The sequence below is a fragment of the Scophthalmus maximus genome, chromosome 7, assembly GCF_022379125.1.
Source record: "Scophthalmus maximus strain ysfricsl-2021 chromosome 7, ASM2237912v1, whole genome shotgun sequence".
NCBI lineage: Eukaryota > Metazoa > Chordata > Actinopteri > Pleuronectiformes > Scophthalmidae > Scophthalmus > Scophthalmus maximus.
The window spans coordinates 6,092,213-6,112,390 of NC_061521.1; the positions used below are offsets into that span (position 1 = coordinate 6,092,213).

General features: G+C 39.7%; 1 protein-coding gene across 1 annotated transcript in view; it reads right to left on the bottom strand.

Moving 5' to 3' along the window:
- Positions 1-480: 480 nt before the first annotated feature.
- The window catches only part of LOC118315864 (voltage-dependent calcium channel subunit alpha-2/delta-4-like), a 79,318-nt gene continuing 59,620 nt past the window's right edge, over positions 481-20,178 (bottom strand). The window contains exons 29-40 of the mRNA XM_047333562.1: positions 18,664-18,678; positions 17,320-17,364; positions 17,155-17,217; positions 8,695-8,765; positions 7,615-7,690; positions 7,454-7,506; positions 6,561-6,616; positions 6,170-6,190; positions 4,223-4,340; positions 3,681-3,796; positions 3,186-3,268; positions 481-1,954 (exon numbers count right to left, since the gene is read on the bottom strand). Coding sequence (XP_047189518.1) covers positions 1,853-1,954; positions 3,186-3,268; positions 3,681-3,796; positions 4,223-4,340; positions 6,170-6,190; positions 6,561-6,616; positions 7,454-7,506; positions 7,615-7,690; positions 8,695-8,765; positions 17,155-17,217; positions 17,320-17,364; positions 18,664-18,678 — 819 coding nt within the window. The 3' untranslated portion in view covers positions 481-1,852. The remainder of the gene's footprint in view (positions 1,955-3,185; positions 3,269-3,680; positions 3,797-4,222; positions 4,341-6,169; positions 6,191-6,560; positions 6,617-7,453; positions 7,507-7,614; positions 7,691-8,694; positions 8,766-17,154; positions 17,218-17,319; positions 17,365-18,663; positions 18,679-20,178) is intronic.

Consider the following 20,178-nt stretch of genomic DNA (forward strand, 5'->3'; position numbering starts at 1 on the left):
TTATATATATATATATATATATATATATATATATTTATTTATTTTTTTTTTTTTTTATTATCATTATTATTATTTATTTATTTTAATAGGGGCTGCATGGTGGTGTAGTGGTTAGCACTTTTGCCTCACAGCAAAAAGGTTCTGGGTTTGAATCCCGGTTCAAACCAACCAGGGCCTTTCTGTGTGGAGTTTGCATGTTCTCCCCGTGTGTGTGTGGGTTCTCTCCGGGTTCTCCGGCTTCCTCCCACAGTCCAAAGACATGCAGAATGGGGTTAGGTTCATTGGAGACTATAAATTGACCGTAGGTGTGAATGTGAGAGTGGTTGTTTGTCTCTGTATGTGGCCCTGGGATAGGCTGGTGTCCTGTCCAGGGTGAACCCCGCCTCTCGCCCAATGTTATCCCCCCCCGCGACCCTTAAAATGGATTAAGCGGTAGACGATGGATGGATAGTTTTTTATTTATTTATTTGTTAACCCACACGTGTGTGCAAAATAGTTCACATACAATTGTCAATATCCAATAATATCCTAAAGACAAAGTTAAAATTCTTAATTTGGATTCTTCACGTTGTTGAACTGCAACACAACATAGGTCCACTTCTTTTTATTTTTCAAACTGTTGACCAAAAAACACACTGACTGGCACTGTCATTTTCTGATAAACAATTATTGTTAGTCATTTGTCGTAAACCCTCATGGTCATTGATGTCCATTTATGCACCACTTTTTAATTACCTGCTACGTAATTTCATGCATTTTTAGAGAGCTTATTCCATTCCCCTCATAATTAGCACCAAACCTGCATGGGCCTCCTTTGGGACCATCCTCTGAATGTGCAGCAAAGAACCAGCTCAGTTTTAAGCAATCATGAGGAAAGTCTCCTGGAAAAATAGTCTGAAAATATGCGATACATAAAACAAAGTGTTTCCGGGAATTGTACAAAAATCTTCATATTTAAATTTCTCTGTTTCTGTCTGGGGAAGTCTAAGTTGAAACGTTTTTCTAGCTGCTGTCACCCTCCTGCCACTAGAGAGCACTCTCACTACACCCTGAGTATCACTATGAGCATCACCTCCGTTAAATTAAGTTAAATATGTCAATGTTTAAAGATACAGTTTCTTTGAATCAACTGCGTAATCTGCTGGTAAATGATGATAACCTAAACCGCAGCTTGGTTTTGAATAATCACATTGAATTTACGAAAGCACAACAAACCTTTTTGAGCAACTCGTTTTTGTTCTTTAAACATTTGACTACAGTTTATTGAACAGGTTTTTATGATATTTCTGTGTTTTTTTCTTTCTCAATAGGCTGTTGTTTTTTTCCCTCTTTTTAACAGTTTTTGGTAAATCATTTGAAAGAAAAACTAATTTTAAACAATATTTCTGTATCAACAAACTACAAAGATTCTACATTCTTGTTGTAAATAATGGCAACATTTCTCCAAACACAAGCTGCACTGTTTACACTCTTCCCCCGCAGAGCTCCAAGTTGCCCTCAAGAGACGGTTTCTTCATCAGAGTGAGGACTCCTGTTTCCCCTGCAGCTCACAAGCCACCTCCCCTGGCTCTGAACTGTCTTCTCTCTTCAGTTTGACTTATTCCAAACAGAGAAATGAGTCTAAATCAGTTTTTGTAGGAAACCAAATAGCCCTTTATTTCCGCTGCAGAGTGACCTGAAGCTCATCTGAGCAGCAGGACAGAAAATCTGGGATGACCCATCATCTCTCTTGGCAAGTATTAAAAACACATCCTTTGGCTAGCTGCTGGGTGTTTCAATATTTTTCATACTTTTTTTTTCATCCTTGCTCCGACTCCCCTTTGAGCTTCCTGATTGGTGCGTTAGTGCTGGTTTACTTCCAGTGGTGGAGGACCAATGAGACGAGCAGAGAGGCAGAGAACAGGGTAATGGACAGGGAGATGGCCGACGCCCCGCCACACTCCTTAGCATTCTCCTGTGGAAGTAGAGAGTGTTAACAAGTGTACAGACAAACACATGAAGACATGTATCATTAGTTGTAGATCCATTTCTGTATTCATTATTAATGTACAACATATCAGCATTTTATAAGTCAAATAAAATTAGTTTAAGCATCATCAGTTTATGATTACAGCAATTCATTGATGATTTAATATATGATATATTTTTTCTCTTGCCTGTTAACAGTCAGCACAGTGCATTGTACACAAACCAACCAGTTTCACATTAATCAGAGTATGCACAGTTGAATGTAAACAGGAATATTAGAAGAATATTCATTTTCATTAGCCCTGTTCACAGAATATATTTCTACATGTGCAAATACTTTGTAAGTTGTCATCTAGGTTGTGCATCATCCAATTAAAAAAAAAGCAATAAAAACTTCTCATATAAAGACATCTTACATTATTACATCTGTGCTTGGCTTTATTGTCATTCATTATCCTTTCATACGGCACTGGAAGAGTTCAAATTGTCAACAAGTACATGAATACACATTTACATCACACTACAGTTTGTCATAACCCACTTATTAATATTAATATTTTGAGTACATTGTATTATTTTTATGAAATCTAGTAAAGAGGCTGGGCAATACCTGTAAAATATAATCAAGATAAACAGTTGATATTGATATTTACCATGATAAATGTCAAATGATTGAAGTTTAAAAATGGATTTTTGCTCCTGAGTGAAGGTTGTCATTTTAAAATATTCCTTAGCAGAATATGACCTCCTCACAATGCATAAGCATAATCTCTGAACAACTGGTTCAGATTTCTCTCCCACTCTGATGTCACAGTTTGACTCTTTTGGGGTAGCCCCGCCTGCAATCTGAGAATCTCCACTTCTCAGGTGAAGGTGCGTGACATTTCCTACACATTTTAAAATCGGATGACCAATCACAACAGACTGGGCCAGCTGGCCAATCAGAGCAGACTGGGATTTATTGGGAGGCGGAGCTAAAATAAATCCTGGCGTTTTAGACAGAGGGTGAAAAGGGGAGCTGCAGGAATGGGAAGTATCAGAAAACTGATGCCTCTTCTGAACATCAGTGCAACGTAAACCCAAAATAAAATTATGAACCTGAATATGAGCATAATATGTCAACTTGAGGTTTCTAGGACTCATGTGTGTGGTGGTCTCATGTGTCCTCTGAAGCAGTGGAAACATATCCATGGTCTCACAGTCACGGCAGCACTGACCTTTGGGTGGTAGGCGTGGCAGGACTCTGGACGCCGCCGGACCTTCTGGGATTTCATCCTGTTGCACTTCACTGTGGCGTTATGTTCACTGCCGTCAAGGTAAAAAGAGCACTCTCTGCTGAAGGCTTTGGCTGGGTAATGTTTAAAAATGTTTATACTAGTTTTGAATTTCTTTTTTTTTTTTTTTTCAAAGCCTCACTTCAAGGAATGTAAAACATTTTTTGTACACGTACAGTGTCAACACTGGCAAAATTATGATTTATAGATTGAACATAAAATTGGAAAGGGTGTTAACTGACCATTTCAATTAGTTGTGAAGTAAAATGAACCCTCTGGGCTGCACTGAGCGGTATTTGAATGCACCACTAACCCATACATTAGCTCAGGAGCTTAGTTGTACCACAGGGTCCAGATAAAAGGACAGCGCGGTGTCCTCCCTGAACCCTTCCCAGCAGGGGGCGGTGTGTTTTTTGTGTTTCAGTGAATGAAGGATATATTTGATCTCTTTGGGCTCCAGCAGGATCGGACCATACTGACGGGAGCAGTCACAGTCAGCCTGAGTCACAATCAGAATCAGATTACTGTCCGGAATCTGCTGCACCACAAACATCCTGAAACACAAACACGTAACAGCAAATCAGTCGACCATCAAACACCAATCAGTCAACAATCATCAATCAAAAAACAATTACAAATCATATTCACTCAAGAAACGATTCAACCAATAACTGCTTACCTCATGAACAGCCAGTTTAAACTGTTTGGTCACCATTTATCTGTCCAATTTACAAGCAGTTCCACATACACTTTTCACATTCACTAATGTCATAACATCTAAACACATAAAATAATATTTTAAAAGCTAGTCAGTCACCATGACAACAGTATTTATTATTTATAGTGGGAAAAAAGGAATCAACTGTCTTTTTTCACCCTGTTTCAATGATGAGAAGAAGCTGCTTGTGCGAGTGCTTCAGATTGTACGACAGGTTATGGTCCTGTCTTTTTGTGTGTGTGTGTGTGTATGCGCGTCGTACTTCTGGCAGCGTCCACACTTGATGAGGCTGTTGGCTTCTCTGATTGATGAGTCGTACATGAAGCCGGGATACGCCGTGTCGCAGGGCTGCTGCGCATCCACCTTCTTCTGCTTATGAGCTGAAAAACACACACACACACACACACACACACATACACACAGTAAGAACTGGATCTACATTTGAACAAGCTGTATAACCTGCACTATGAATCTGGTTATTAACTGTCTCTAATAACTCCGGATTAACTGTTTATGGGACAGAGGTGGAGTTTAAGCAACAACGTCAGAACCATGAATCAATACAATAATAAAGGGGTGATGAGATGAAACATTACATTCATTTTGCTGATGCTTTTGTCCAAAGCGACTTTCAATCATTGATATTTGACTCATATCAGAGGTAGGCAGGTAGGTAAGGGCCTTGCCTAAGGACCCACACTGGATATGGCCACGCCCCCTGACCAGAAATCAAATCCCAACCTTCTGTTCCAAAGTCAGCTGGTGTAATACACCGAGCTTTACCAGCTGCAACTGTGACATACTTTGAGCTCAATTCAGTTAGAACGACAGAAGAAAGTGATATTCAATAAGATGAAAATATCAACAATATTATCATATATACAACTACAACAGAATAATATACTGGTCAAACACCCATATTTTGCTAGCCTGGTGTAACCAGACTAATACTCAAATAGTAGTCTGGCATCTCCCAGGATTCGTCTGGATCCCAGGATAATATTTTTCTATTTTTAAAGGTGTGTAATATTTTAAATTTTCTGGCGTCATCTGGTGGTAAAGTTGACGACAGGAGCACTTTGTGGTGGCGCACCACTGATTCCATTTCCGGTTTCCGGTGGTGTTGAAAATTCAACGTGAACGTGTGACGTATTCAACAAGACGTAGCAAACATGGCGACCTACACGGAGGTCGGGTCCACCTAATGTTACTATATACAATATTTAGTGTGTAATATTTTAAATATTACACAAAAATATATAATGTGTAATATTACACACTGTAGCTTTAAATAGAAATTGAATCAGTTAAAGTCGTTTGAATAACCATAAACGGTCAGCAGTAAAGTGCCCAAGCTAAAAAAATGTAAGATGTAACATGTCACAAGTACGAAGACAGTGTTGGAACAAACTGTGTTATTATACCCTGTGATGCATTATTAGGACAATACTGTACTGCAGGAAGTAGCACTGTATGTTTCTATTAGAGTGGTGAGGAGAAGTCTTGGGATGAACTCTGAACAATGTTTGATTTCCCTTGTAAAAAGCGTGTTCTGCTGCTGGATGAAAATTCCAACATTCCTTTTTTTCTCCAACTGTTTTGTGAAACTTTAACATAACAGTAAAAACACAGTGTTCAAAAACATTTGATCTGAAATATAAGAAGCTGCAAAAACACTCAAAATCATTTCAAAATTGAATTTCAAGTAAGGCCATAAAGAAGTGTGGTAATTAGTGTTGCGATTGCTTGAAGATTAGTGTGGAATATAATATAAATATATGTGATGCACATAAATCGTTAAAATACATGTTTCTGCTGTCAGAGCAGAGATGGGAGGAGAGGGGAAACGAAAAATACTTTACATCTGATACTATCTGAATGAAATGTTACATTTCTAAATATTAAGAGTGTGTTTGTGGATTACTTAAAAATGAAAAGAAAACGGGGGGGTTTCGGTTTTTATTTCCATTTATGATCGCAGAGTCTCCTCCGGTTGTTCTCAGTGTAAAAGCATCAACATTGTCAGGAACGAAATCTGAATCCTCCAAATTGTAATTTAAACTGATCCAGAGAATAAGAGACAACCACCATGAGGACGTGTGGACAGTTTTCATCATCTTTCTGTCTCTCTCTCACACACACACACACACACACACACACACACACACACACACACACACACACACACACACACACACATTGTACTCACTTGTGTGATAACCAGCCTTGGCTGAATGGATGGAGATGGATCACATGAAGATACAAAACACACCGAGGTGGTGATGATGAAGATGAAGAGGTGGAGATGTTGATGAAGATGAGGTCGCCGTGTTGGAGTTAATGAGACATAAAGCAATGATGACATGAATCATAAAAAAACGAACACATCTGCGGCTGTGAACATCTGTCTTGTCACAGCCGCTCTGACACTTTCAGCTGTGTTTTATTATACATCTTTATTTATTCATATTTCTGTTTTCTGATCTGCTGCTGTTTCAGTTAATGATTCAGTATCTGACATTTCTTTTGTTCTCAATAACAAGAGTCCCATAGGTTTAACTTGATTTGACCTCAGACTGACAATCATCAGAGTGTCTTACCATCCACAAAGTAATCAGAGTGCCAGAGACCACAGAGGTTGAAGTCCAGCATGAACCTGACAGGAGACACAAACGCCTCATTACATTAACATTACATCGTATTATGCTTCTCCACTTCCTCACATTGTACAACAATGTAGCCAAAATATCCCATGTACTTGACCTCATCTGGAACCAGAGTCTGCACAGCAGTGATCGTGGGGTGGAGCCAGTATTGCGGTCCCTAAGTTATGGTGAGAGCCAACTTGTTTTTTCTTTAGTGACTGCACGAGTACTGCTGTGTATTTCTTTTCATAACCGATGAAATGATCACAATCCCGTCTCACAGCAAGTTGTCACCCTCTGAACGTCATTTATTGATCCAAAAAATTCGGTTTAGTTATGATCTCATAAATCACAATTAGTTTCATTTACTTTATAAAAATCCTCCTTTTCTCAGAAGTGAATTTAATTGTACTTTTAGACTCTTTGTGTGATTTATGCATATATTAAATTGGATTACATCATAATTAAAAATACATTGAGCACACTGCAGCATTAACATATGAAACCAATAGGACATATTTCATGTCATGTTAAAAGTTTGCTCGACCTGCAACTCCGTTTTATGTTTTGGGATTTGATAAAATGAATTAATCAGTTTTGGACACAAATTTTTTGGTAATATCAGAGACTCTGATCTGTGTTTAATAAATGATAACTAAATGACTGCATACTTTAAAGGTCCTCATAAACACACAGTCTTTGCTTGTTTAAAAAAAAGGATTTGTTAAAACCGGGACAAATCAACTCCAGAACTCGTCTCATGTCGCGGTAACATCCTGGACACATTTCCCCACAGCTCCTGTCTAAACTGATAGATCTACTAATAAAAACCTGCACTGGACACTAACATCAGAGCGTTGGAGACGAACCACCTCATCAATGCCGCAATGGCGTAAAATGGCTGCAGGAAGAAAAGGAACATGAAGTTAATACAGCAGAACAGGAGTTTTTTTTATCCACCAGCATGTTCAAAAATAAATTACAGTCCAGTCCAGTGATGGGGACTCACGCTGAGCAGACGTCGGGCACTGCTGGTGTGATGATGACTGTTTTTACACATCGCCTGGTAGTCAAACAATGACACTCTGCAAACACAAAAACATTCAGATTCAATTCACTAACATATGAGCCAAGGTCTGCAAATTTAAAAAGCCTAAAGTCTGCTGTAAAGGAAAGCTCCTCTCCCCGACAGAAAACACTGAAACGTCAGTAGTAGTAGTCTGGCCGATAGTTCTGTAAGATGGTGACATGACCATTTTACAGAAGTGCATAAGGCACGTCTGTGAGATCTGGCACGCCCCCAGCAAAGCCAGGTAAAACGAGAACGATACAACTTCCTACACGCGCTGGAGGCGGTTGACCAATCAAAACAAACTGGGCCAGCAGGCCAATCAGAGGAGACTGGGGTTTATAAGGACGGAGAACATTAGGGCATGTAAATCTTTTCAAGTAATAACCCAAATCAAAATTATGCACCCGAATATGTGCATATTATAAAATGGGTAGCTCAAAACAAGCGATCTGATCTTTCTGAGAAACACTACGGCATGTTGCATAGCATCCGCCGTGCAGTGTGCAGGCAGCAAGGAGGGACTACTTTTTTGTATTTGTTAAAAAAATGCCTTTTTGTCAAATTTTTTGAATCTAATTGTAGTGTGTCTATTGTTTTTACTTCACCATACTTTGAATGACTTTAATGGATGGTGAGTGTATAGATAGATACTGGCGAAAGCACTTTCGTGATATATGCTCATTATACCACAGTTAAGGGGGTCGCCAACAACGGCCCTTAACTGTTGTATAATGACAATACACCACTGTCTGTTGTGAGCTATTGCTTAAATGTTTCTCCTTTAAACTTTCCTAAAATTTATTTTTTTCTAACATGAACCACCATCGGTTAACATCAGGTATGGGAATGTCTCATTTTGTCCTGAGAAAACAAATGATTGTACCTACGAAGATTTCTAAAAACTTTCAAGGGTTATCTTTTTTTTTTTTTACTTCAAAGTTGGATCATGTCTCAGCAGCAGCTGTTCCTCAGTAGGAAACAACCTATTAAACTGAAAAAGAGAAGAGCAAAGCGTACTTTTTATACATTCCCATCTTGATCAGTGACGCCATGACAGACCCATCCAACTCGCCGAAGAAGCGACCGACCTGGAATCAACAGGAAGATACAGTAGAGATTTGTTATTCCAGTTCAATGCAACACCAACATTCATCATCAAATAGATGGTGCTGTATTAACTTGAAGGCAATGAAAACCTAATTTGTAATTAAAGGAGTAATTAATTTTGCATTAAGACTCTATTTTCCTTCAGAGTTAGTGGAGTTTTCCCATCTCTTGTGGAGTACCACAGGGCACCAGATTAGGCCCCGTTTTATTCTCCTTATTTATGCTTATGTATCCCAAAAAATTCCTGCTCAAGAAATCTCTGTGCTATCTTTGAAATTGGTTTAAAGTTTGACATATAAATCAACTCTGTAAGTCAGCATTCACTCCTTTGTAAAGCAGAGAATTAATTTAAAATCAATTTAAAATTCTTTCATTTATTTTCAAAGCACTGCTCACCATTCCACCCACCCAGTTAAAATCAAGAGGTGGAATAGTTGGGTGCTTTTTTGAATTGGTGTAGCAGATGTGTCTCAGGAGACAGAGGGCGTTGTCCACCAACCAGAAGGTTGGTGGTTGAATTCTGGCGCCTCCAGTCCACATGCCTAAATGTCCTTGGGCAAGACGCTGAACCCTAAATTGCCCCTAACAACTGTTAGCACTATATATATACAGTCCATGTTTGATAACCAGTGCTACGTCCAATACGCTTAGAGGATGGTTCTTTGTCAAAATAGAAGATAGCATATAAACCAAAAATAGTCACTTTTACATTTCTATTTGTTTACAGATAAAACAAAACAATACAATGTGTTAATCATCAAACTACAACGGTAGAGCCAGGCTAGCTGTTCTAGGCTAACCTCATTCTGTTGAAGTTAACACACTTATCAGAAGATGGCGTCAATGCTCTAATTTCAAATCTAGCATGTTTCCCAAAATTAGTTTGAGACTTTAAATAAGACAATGCTGACAGCTTGGAGTCACAGTACTCAGATTCCAGCCTGTATCTTCATCTACGAACTCGACCACCTACATCTTACTTAATATTCTGTCTTTTTTTAAATATTAAATATTTTATTTGTAACTTTTTTCAGAGAAAAGACAGGACAAATTAGGCATCAACAAACAAACATTACCTACCTCATCCAACCGCTACCCTATAGGGACATTACAAATAAAACATATGGTGGACTTTTCTGCAAAGGTTTCTGTGGTCATCCATTGTCTTTTTTTTGTTTTTGATCAATAATGTTTTGGCTGTGCTGTCGGGATGCTGTTGCACTTCAACTTCACCTCATTTTCCAGGAGTTATTTTTCATTGTCAAAACAAAGCAAACAAATTACATTTCATATTATAAGTAGCTCTTACAAATATTAGAATACTGCAAACAAAGGTGCAAAAATCCCAGAAGAGTGGCATCTAAAATCCTAAATCAAATTATCCTGAATACATTTTATTTCATTTCGGGAGGACAGTTGTCTCTTGGAAGCCTCCTTACAGAGTGATGTAAGAGTTCGGTCTAGGCTGGTATTAGTGTAAAAATACGAGGAGGTTGCAGCAGTAATAAAAAAAAAACAGTAATTTATCTCACTTGAACTCTGTGTGTGTGTGTGTGTGTGTGTGTGTGTGTTTGTGTGTGTGTCTTGACCCTCCCAGAGTCCCTGAATTATTCAGAGCGTTTTGTCTAAGCAGCTTTGTTCATGTTTGCAAGCTGCTCCCTGCCCACACTTTATCTCCGTCTGGACGGGATTTTCTCAGCAGCCATGGAGGACTCGCAAGTTGCTGAGTGTTAGCAGTCGAATGCTGCTTACACTGAAACTTCACCCTCTTGTGTACCTGACAGCAGGAGGGTAAATGTGCTAAAATAAGCAAAAAAACACTTCTGCCAGGAGCTCTGCGGGCATACAGCAGGCAGGCTCCACTCTCCTGACAGCCAGTGAGAGACTTCGATTACTACTGGTTTTCCTATGTTCAGGACTGAAAAAACATCCTCAACGTACACCTACTGGTGCAACGCCATATCATTAAGGTGGTCAGCATCTTTCCCTCTTCTCAATAACTATTCGAGACGTTGCCATGAAACTGAGTTCAGACAGTGAGGTCAGTGAACTTCAGTGGCCTCCCTATGGATGTGGTGCAACAGGAGATTGGCCAGCATGAATTATGTGATGCAGTGTCATGCCAACATGGAGCTCACCAAACATTTTGCAGTTATGGCCAAAAAGTTCCAAATTGGAACACTGATTGTATATTACTCTTACGGGAGATTGCTGTCACATGTAGTGAGCAACCGCTTCTTGTCAAAAGCTCCTGCAGCTCCTTTAATGTTGCCATTTGGACCAGTTGTGTTGTTGTCTTTTCACCCAGTTTGGAATGGATGTCCTGTTCCTGGTGATGTCACTGTTGTTCCCTGTTTTCCCCCTTTGCTGATGATTGTCTTCACTATGTTCAACTGAATATCTAACGCCTTGGAAATTCTTATGGATTCCTATCCGGAAACTTTGATACCTGTCAATTATAAGATCCCGTCCATGCTTTGGAAGCTCTTTGAGGACGTCGTCTTTTGCAACTAAGAGGACGTCAGTAAAATCCTACAGGAGCAGCTGGACTTTAATGGATGGTGAGTGTATAGATACTAACTGCTATTTAACATGAGTTTGAATGTGAAACTCATGCCCACTCATGCAACCAGGTTATTCTTAGTTTTTTATTTGTTTGTCATTTCTTTAATGGCTTGTGTTTGCTCTCCTCTCAAATTCTATAGGTTACAGGTCACATGAAAGGTGGAAAAAGTTCTAAAATGATTTATCTCGGTTTAATTATATCCAGTATCACAAAAGCCTGCAAGTGTGTCGCCTTTTTCTTCCACAGTAGGTGGTGTTTGCAACCCTAAGGAGGATCGTGCAGCAGCTTCTCAGAGAAGGATCATTGATCACGCAGACATTTCCTCAGCACCCGGCCCAACACCACCTGTAATAACCAGTCCTTTGTTTCGCTTGGTCACCCTGCTTGTGCCGCTTCCTCCCACTGACACATTTCTTTTAGTCAGCACTGACTTCATTTCTTCGCTGATTAAATATTTACCATGCCTTGCAACAAACTACAAGCTGCACCTTCACACCACCGGGGAGGATTCAGGGTGTTTCCATAAACTTCCTGTGAAAAGTCCAGAGCTCGGCAAAAACATGGCGAAAGCACTTCATCATAATATCTGCTTAGTAAGGCCACTGAATGCAGCAGACATCCACATAATAAAAAGAACAAGCTTCTACAGTAAATGATTCTTGCTTTGAGGTCTCACTACACCACAACATTTTACTGCTGTTTGTCACACCTGTTTAATTTTCTCCTGTTCTCAAACAGTGTCACACATGTACTAATATAGCAACATATATCTCACTGTGTATGCTTTGGCCACAAGTTTGAATCATTCCCAAAGAGAAGAAAACCAAACACAGACTTCCAGGTGATGGAGTACTCCCCTCTGGCATTTACTGTTTGTTTCTGACTGCGAAATAATCACTGCATCGTCTGACAAACTGCACCAAACACACAGTCTCGCATTATTTGCCACAGCTAAACCTAAGGCTCAGGACACACTGCCTGGATTAAATGTGCAAGTCTTGCTTTTCATTTTGTTGCTTCCGAGTTAATGGAGCAACCTGCTGGCTCACTGCTAAGTTTCAACATCTCGCCTATTTTTCACGTGTGACATGCAAGTGAGGAAAAATATTTACCTTACTCTACCATCATATTAGCAGTATTACATATAACTGACACATTTGACTAAAGCCTCAGTGTCTAGGGCGAAGGGCAGTAGTTGTCTGGTGTGCTGGGTAATGCGTCGCAGGAGGACGTTTGACCTCAAGCCATGGGCTGACAGTATTAAAATAGTTTAGTTGTCTACTCTGACCTGCAGTTAACACAGAGCAACATGATCCCACTGGAGTTGTGATCGTGTGTCAGATGCTCCACTATCTGAGCAGGCAGCGAACATTGGGTTGGATCAGAGTTTGTCCTAAACAACTTGCAGCCTGCTGAGGAGTTGACGACGCAAGAGAACAAGTTGAAAGATGGTTTTCAGCTTGTTTGCAAAGTATACTCAGGGAACTACAAGTCACTATGTCTCCTTAACATCCATTTGTACACTAGAACCCAACAGTCCCCTTAAAATGAATCATTGTGGCCAGTGTGGCTCAGTGGATAGAGCAGGCACAAGTATACTTTGAGGTTTATGCCTCGACGCAGAGGTCCAGGGTTTGAGTCCGTCCTGTGACAATTTCCTTCATGTCTTCCCCCCTTTCTCACCTTACTGTCCTGTCAAATTAAAGGTGGAAAAAGCCCCAAAAAGTAATCTTTGAAATCAATCAAGCTGCACCACATCGCAGACACTCGTAGATATCGGTGCCTACTTTTTTCCCATCAAGATCCACAAATTATTCCCTGGGAAATCAGTTTCTTTGTTAGCCAATGTCCCATCCTACCACCAAGTTCAACATAAGTAACATAAGTACTGATCAGACTGTTCACTTTGTTCTGAATGGATCTACAGACACAGCAAACTGCTTCAGCTCCCTGTTTACAGCCTGCTCAGATTTACACATTATTATGTAAGAGGTGCCGTCATTCCACAGTTGTTCTTTTTCACCCAGATCAGCCATCGTCAACTACACATCAGTCGGTGGCTCACCGGCTGGCGCGCGACTTCACCCTGACAGCCTTATAGATGTCACGGGGTTCTGGACAATAACTAAGCCTCATCTGGCCTCAGCAGATCCAGCTGCTCCCGCACAACTGGCAGCTTCAAGGTCAGTGAGGCTGCACCGTAACACAAATATCACAGGTAAGACCCCAAATAACGCTCCGGAGCTCTGGAGAAAGATTAAACAAGTGAAATAGAGGTAAAATGTTGGAGCTGAGTAAAGGTGTGGGGCATGAACTGAGTGTGGCTGTTTGTGTGTATTTTTAGAAGCATGGTGGGCTCAGGATTAATCCTCAGTCATTTGGCTCTTTACAGGCTGAGTTAATCCAGCACTAACAAGCAGCTGTCAGATGGACAGCAGGCTCATGGTCGCAACATATGGAAAATTATTTAGGCCAAGGACAGAAAAATGGATGAAAAGTAAATAAAAAATTGTTTTTATTTTTAAAGTAAAAATGTACTTTTTAAAGTAAAAATGTACCTTTTAAAGTAAAAATGGTGTTATACTAAATCAACATTGAGACTTAATCATAGCTAGAAAAAAATAAGTCAAATGCTTGACTTCATGTCTGATGATAAAGAAAACGTGTCAGACTAAAGATAATTCAATTTTGATATAGAAAAAGACTTTGAACTGTTGCACTGACTGTAGAAGAGATGCGGTGACCATTTCGGATTATTTTATGATGACCAAAGGATTAATGAATTTCATAGAGAAAATTATCAGCAAATGAATACAAGGTGAAACGTTAGCAGCCCCCCTGGTACTTTGGCTGACCATAAGTATTTATAATTTTATCACAATTCATAATGAACAAACATTTTTTGTGGTATGCCATTTGAATGGACAATCCCACATGGGATTACAACATACGCAATAATTCGACATATAAATAGATGTGATGATGCAAACCACATACTGTATGTAGTCCCTGAAGGGGGAGTGGGGCTGGCATTTAGAATTTTTTTTTCCTTCTCTCCTGGCAGAGATTGGCTTCTGTAGAAATGAGGTTTGACAAAAAGGTAGCCACTATTTTTTGTTAAACTACAACTGAACAATTTACTGACAAGAACTAAATATTCTGGACATACACAATTGGTTGATTTGTATATATTCATGAGGACAGACGGTGATAACGCACCAAGAAACGGAATGATAAGTCTGCTGTCAAGCAAAGACAGATATAATAAATTATGCACAAATATTAAAGTCTAAGAATAGGCTTGCACATTTAAATTTGCTCTGCCAGAATACGGTCTGGATCTCCTCCATTGGGAAGTGATTTCCCTCCTGCAGAAAATTTGCAGGTCCAATCATAACTGATTATCTGATTATGGGTGGGGTTTGTACCACAACATGTAAACAACTAAGATGGCTGCCAATGATGAATAAACAATTGACTAAAAGTTTTTGGGGTGCTCAAGCAAATTAGTCAAAGCACCCCTAAAAAAAAGTGAGGTGTTTTTTTTTTGGTTTTTTTACGCAAGTTTGTTTGACGAGCTTAAACGTGGTCAAAATAATAAACAATATGGTTTAAACTTAATATTTGAATAACGAAAATACAGCCCCCCCCCCCCCCCCCCCCCCCCCCGCTCTGCCGGGTGTCGAATTTGAATCTAAATTAATATTTTTTTCTAACATGACACGCTCACCCCAACTCTCCTGTCCCGAATTTCACCCGTTCTCATCTAGACGCCCAGAGCAGCCCAATTTTCAATTAGAAAAATGTTATAAATTGATATTTACAAAAAATACTGAGTTTGTTTGGTTACAATTTAAGTTGTTTTTTTTGGGGGGGGGGGCCTCTGATCCTAGAATCACCCCTGACTAAAAGTACTTGATATTTTCAAATTTCTCCCACAAAAATGACAACACTGGTTCACAGACATTGTGGAATGATCATCATCACAGGCATGTCCTCTCTGCTCTAGTCTGTTGACATTTTCATGTCACTCAACAGTCGTCATCATGATTCGTCCGTGTCCATTGGTAATGCCTTTTGGAAATCGCAAATGAACTGAGAGGACCCAGACTATTAAGTATTTGAGTATTAGTCTGGCTACGGCAGGCTAGTTTTGTAGGGGATGAAATGCCATAGGTATATCCGTTAGATGTCAAGGAAACAAACAAACCAAAGAATGTACCAAAAAGAAAAAATGATCACAAAGAGACACAAAACGATATTTAAGTCTCATTCAGCTCCACCCGTGGGCAGAAAAGGTTGGCAGGTGCAGCTGCTGATATTTCACTGAGCTCCACACACAGATTAAGAACCAAAATGTCCTCCAATCCTGTGAGCCACCCAGATGTTGTTTATAAGCACATGAAATGATCCAAAGAATTGTCGCGCAGCAGAAAAATCATTTTCTGACACTGACCTCCTGGAACATCCACGACACGGACTCCGGAACTCCAGACTGTCAAAAATATTTATCACTAATTTACTAACTGAGGAACCTCAAGGGTGTTTTACATGTTTTGTAAAATCAGTCACAGAGGTCAAACTTATTTTTGGTCAAAGTTGATTGCCGTAGCATGGTAATGGAGTTCTGAGGATTATTTGCAAAAGTCTTGTTGTTCCTACCTGCAAGGAAAATTCTTTTGAAATATGTTGTAAAAAAAAAGGGAAAATTTCCAAAATTCACATTATCATTTTCGATATATCCAGTTTCTGTTTTGACAATTTTTTTCCTTCTGGAAACGCTGTATCAAACAACAACAACTTAACTTTGGCTAAAAAACACAAACATGACTAAACCTTGACTGTGAGGAACTGAGATGGAGGATTTGGTCACAGTGATGTACTATAGTATACGTACAAAGAGTGGTTGAACAAACTCTCCAAACCAGCTGTGAGGTCTCGTAAGTAGCCATGACCTCAGACTGACGGCAGCGCAGTGAGGAGAAACAACACAGCCCTTTTCATTCTTTTGAAAGGATCCACTCTCTCTATGGCTGCCGGTGCAGGATTGTCTGGCAGAAACGCTGGATGTGGCTCATCAATGCGACATCAGCCAGCAAGGCAATGGGTTGGCCAGTGACGTAATATAATAAAGTGAGATCCACACAGGGAGCTCAGGTCATTTCCCTGCGTCCTCTCCACTGTGAGTTGTGAGACGGAGGTCTTACCCTCCCACAGCTAGTCTGACTCACTGGATGAAGACTGTGGATAAAATCCTGCCCATGTTATGAAGAACATTCGGATCGTGCGAACACACAGTCGACGACACTTTTCTTTCTTTGCAGCCATTTCAGTGACAGTGATCACTTCCCTTCATGCAAATGTTCCAACAGATCGACGTTCACATGAAGGAAAAACTTGGAAAGATGAACACAAAAAACCACCTCTACTTTTGGAGCACAGTGAAGGCTCTGAAAAACACTTGTGCCTTTGTGTTCTCCTGACATATTTTACAAATAAATTCATACATTTTTACATCTTTAATTCTTACTGTATAGCCTTCACTTATGTTTTTGCTCTTGTACTTTAAATACTTGTCTTTATCTTTCTCCTTTCACTGCAAGCTCTGTTATAGGCTTCATCTTTTTCCTATTATTTCTCTGCAATGTTCATTGTTATGCACCAAAACAAAAAGTTAGTGAAAACCTACACATTATAAACAAGATTCTGATTCTGTGTCAGGGTTCAAATTCTTACATTTTCAGACACTTATTTCCCCAAAGAAAGAGAAGTCAAATTTTGACAGTGCAGACATAAATTCTTACCTCCTTCCTCTCTTTGGAAAGCAGGATGAAGCCGTTATTGTCAACCAGGAAACAGTTCAGATCCTGGACGGGAAGCAGCAGAAAGAAGCGTGTCTCTTTAGGTCGTTTTATAAGATACAATTATTATATCACTGACGTTGGTGGTGAGGACGTATTGGTACTTACAGCACTCTCACAACTGAGTGGACACACACCTTCAATGTTTGAACACTGTTAGAGAAAAAAAAAACAAAGTAAGGTCAAAGGTCATCGAGAGGATGCGTCACATCCTTACTGATCAAAGCCTCAGAAGCTGCTACACAGACTAACTCAGAGTGGACAAGCAAACTATGTTTTTAAGAAACAAAGAGAAGATGATATCTGTGTCTGAAGTGAAGCAGGCAGTAAACTGATTTTCATTGTAAAGGTATATATCAGAATTTGAATAACCAGCACTGTTTTCTTTTGTTAGTCTAATGGAAAGAGTTGTGCTTTAATTTCACAATGAGGTCTTGGTTATTTCTGTCACATGCATGGCCAAGAAATGATAAAGGAAAATAAATATATGGAATATGCAGTTGAACTACAAAATGATTAGAACTAATGCCAAGCAGCCTCAGCTCAACTTTCACTTAGGGGGCAACACTTATTCTGACATGATGTAGAATAAAAATATCACTGTGAACACACATGCTCAAAAATAGACCTATTATGCTTTTCATTATTTTGCTTTCCAGATGTCCATATTAGGCCAACGTTTCATATAATGAGGTAAACATATGAAAAGTAATCCAACATTTTTTTTAGGTTCAGCTCGTCACAGATTCATTGATCTGCTCCAATCACAGCTTGTTCTCACAGAACAGTCTACTTGAGCAGGATTATGGATTGTGGAGGTTTACTATACAGTTGTTAGACACCAACAGAATATTACATGCAACGTAAGCTTTTGTATTTCCTGACATATGTTTTTTCCCCTTGAGTCTTTATTATTTCCCACTCGTACAACTGTTTACAGGGGCACATATAGAACAAATGTTTACATATAGATTGTGATTGAAGGATTAAATCCATGGTTATGTCTCCTGATGTGCAGGTAGAGTGTAATATTTTCAGAACATAGACATCCTGCTCTAATCTGTCTTCTGTCCACTGTCAAGTTTTGGATCAGATTATCAAATAGTGCAGATACAGATGTATCTGAGAAGTTTCCATTTCCAATCAGTGATATTCTCTTTCTTAGTTTTAGTTATTAGTTAACGTAGTTTTACAGTTTGCTCTCAGAACATCCACACCTGGACAAGGGTGGTGCTCATTGGGCAGGCCTCCTCTTGTTCTGCCAATCAGAAGAAAGTGGGCTTTTAACACGGCCGGAGCCAATAGCCTGATTCAGTCTGGGGATCAACTGAGTGGCTGCATAATAGGAAGTCTGAAATTAATCCAAAGCTGCTCTGGTGGAGCCACACAATATTAACACAGAGCTGGGAATGAGCACCATACCTCTCATTTGAGTTGAGATCAATTACTTACGTCTGTGTCGCTGGGCTGGAAGCATCAAAGCAAAGAGTTGAGGAAGTTGTAGAAGGAAAACAAACAACCAGAAAATCATATGAATATCATAATTATAGCTATAAACTGATGAAAACATTTAAATATCATGACATTTTATAGACTCAAAACAGTAGCCAAGAATATTTAGCATCACTTAATTTGGACCGTCCACACACAGAGTTGTTACAGTTCTTGGTTGAGATCCAAACAAGTCATCCCATTGGCTAATGCTTACCCTGAAATGATTTACTAATCGTTGGATGAATATTTGTATATACATTGTTGTAAATCAGTTAATGAAACATTATAAATACTCTCTGTCTGGGCGGACGATCCAAATGAAGTGTAACTGGATATTTTCACTGTTATATGCGAAGGAAACTAAAGATGGCAGCTCTGACAAATGCTGTGTGTCTGTAAATGATGAAAAATAAAACCAAATCAGGGGCAGGGATTCTTTGTGACAGAAGCCGAATGAAGGCTCCCTCTGTTGCTCACCAAGTAGATTGCTTTAACTTTGAACTTTACCATTTACAGATGTTCATCTTATTCACAATAGTTGCATCTGTATTAAATGGCACCGGAAGACCACTGACAACGTTAGTGCAACAGAACACGGATGGAGAAGAAACATTTACAAGATAAGAAGCTTGTTAATCCTAAATATGTAGTCTGAAATTCTCAAATTTAGTTTTAGTTTATATTAAATGGAAGAAGACTTGTATAAACCTCAGCCTAGGAAGTGTAAATCCGAGGTGACAGGATGTAAATGGGACTTTGATGACTCTGAAGTCATATGAGTTAATGTCGGTAGTGAATACATTAATCCTGCCTGTCACAGCTGTCTGCTCTCATAAATAATGTAATCCACGCCATCACCTCTCCAGGACATCTGCACACATTCCACTGCAGCTCTGCTTCTGCTTCACTGAACTGCAGGAGACGCCCACAAGGTCGAACACCCCTGCAGAGCGTGTGTGTGTGTGTGTGTGTGTCATATTTGGGAGCAAATTCTGTGACAAAACATGAAGTCTGTGGCCAAATTAGGGTCCCAGGGAGGCTGTAATGCTCATTACCTCAGAGAACTAAAATGCTTGATGGATTTCTTTAATTAAAAAAATCTAACTGCTAGTGAAGCAAAATTAAAATAAGTTCAATTTGTCCTGAGGGTGGTGCCAGAGGAAAGGTCATGCTGTCCATAAAATGAAAAGGTTTTAGGACATCTCAGACTTAGGCTCAATCCAATTTCACCCCTTGCCCCTAGCCCTTAGCCCATTCCCCGGTTTTGCGCGTTCACGTGTAGGGGTAGGGGTGTCTCAATTCCCTCTGGCATTGAGGGGGAGGGCTCAGGCAGAGGGCTAGATGGCCCCCCAAACAGAGATTTTCCAGACCAACACTCCAAATGGAGGGCAATGAGATATGCCTTGCGAATCACTGACAAGTTGGTTGAAAAAATGTCCAAGGCGACCAAAGAAACCACCTTTGTTCACCGTT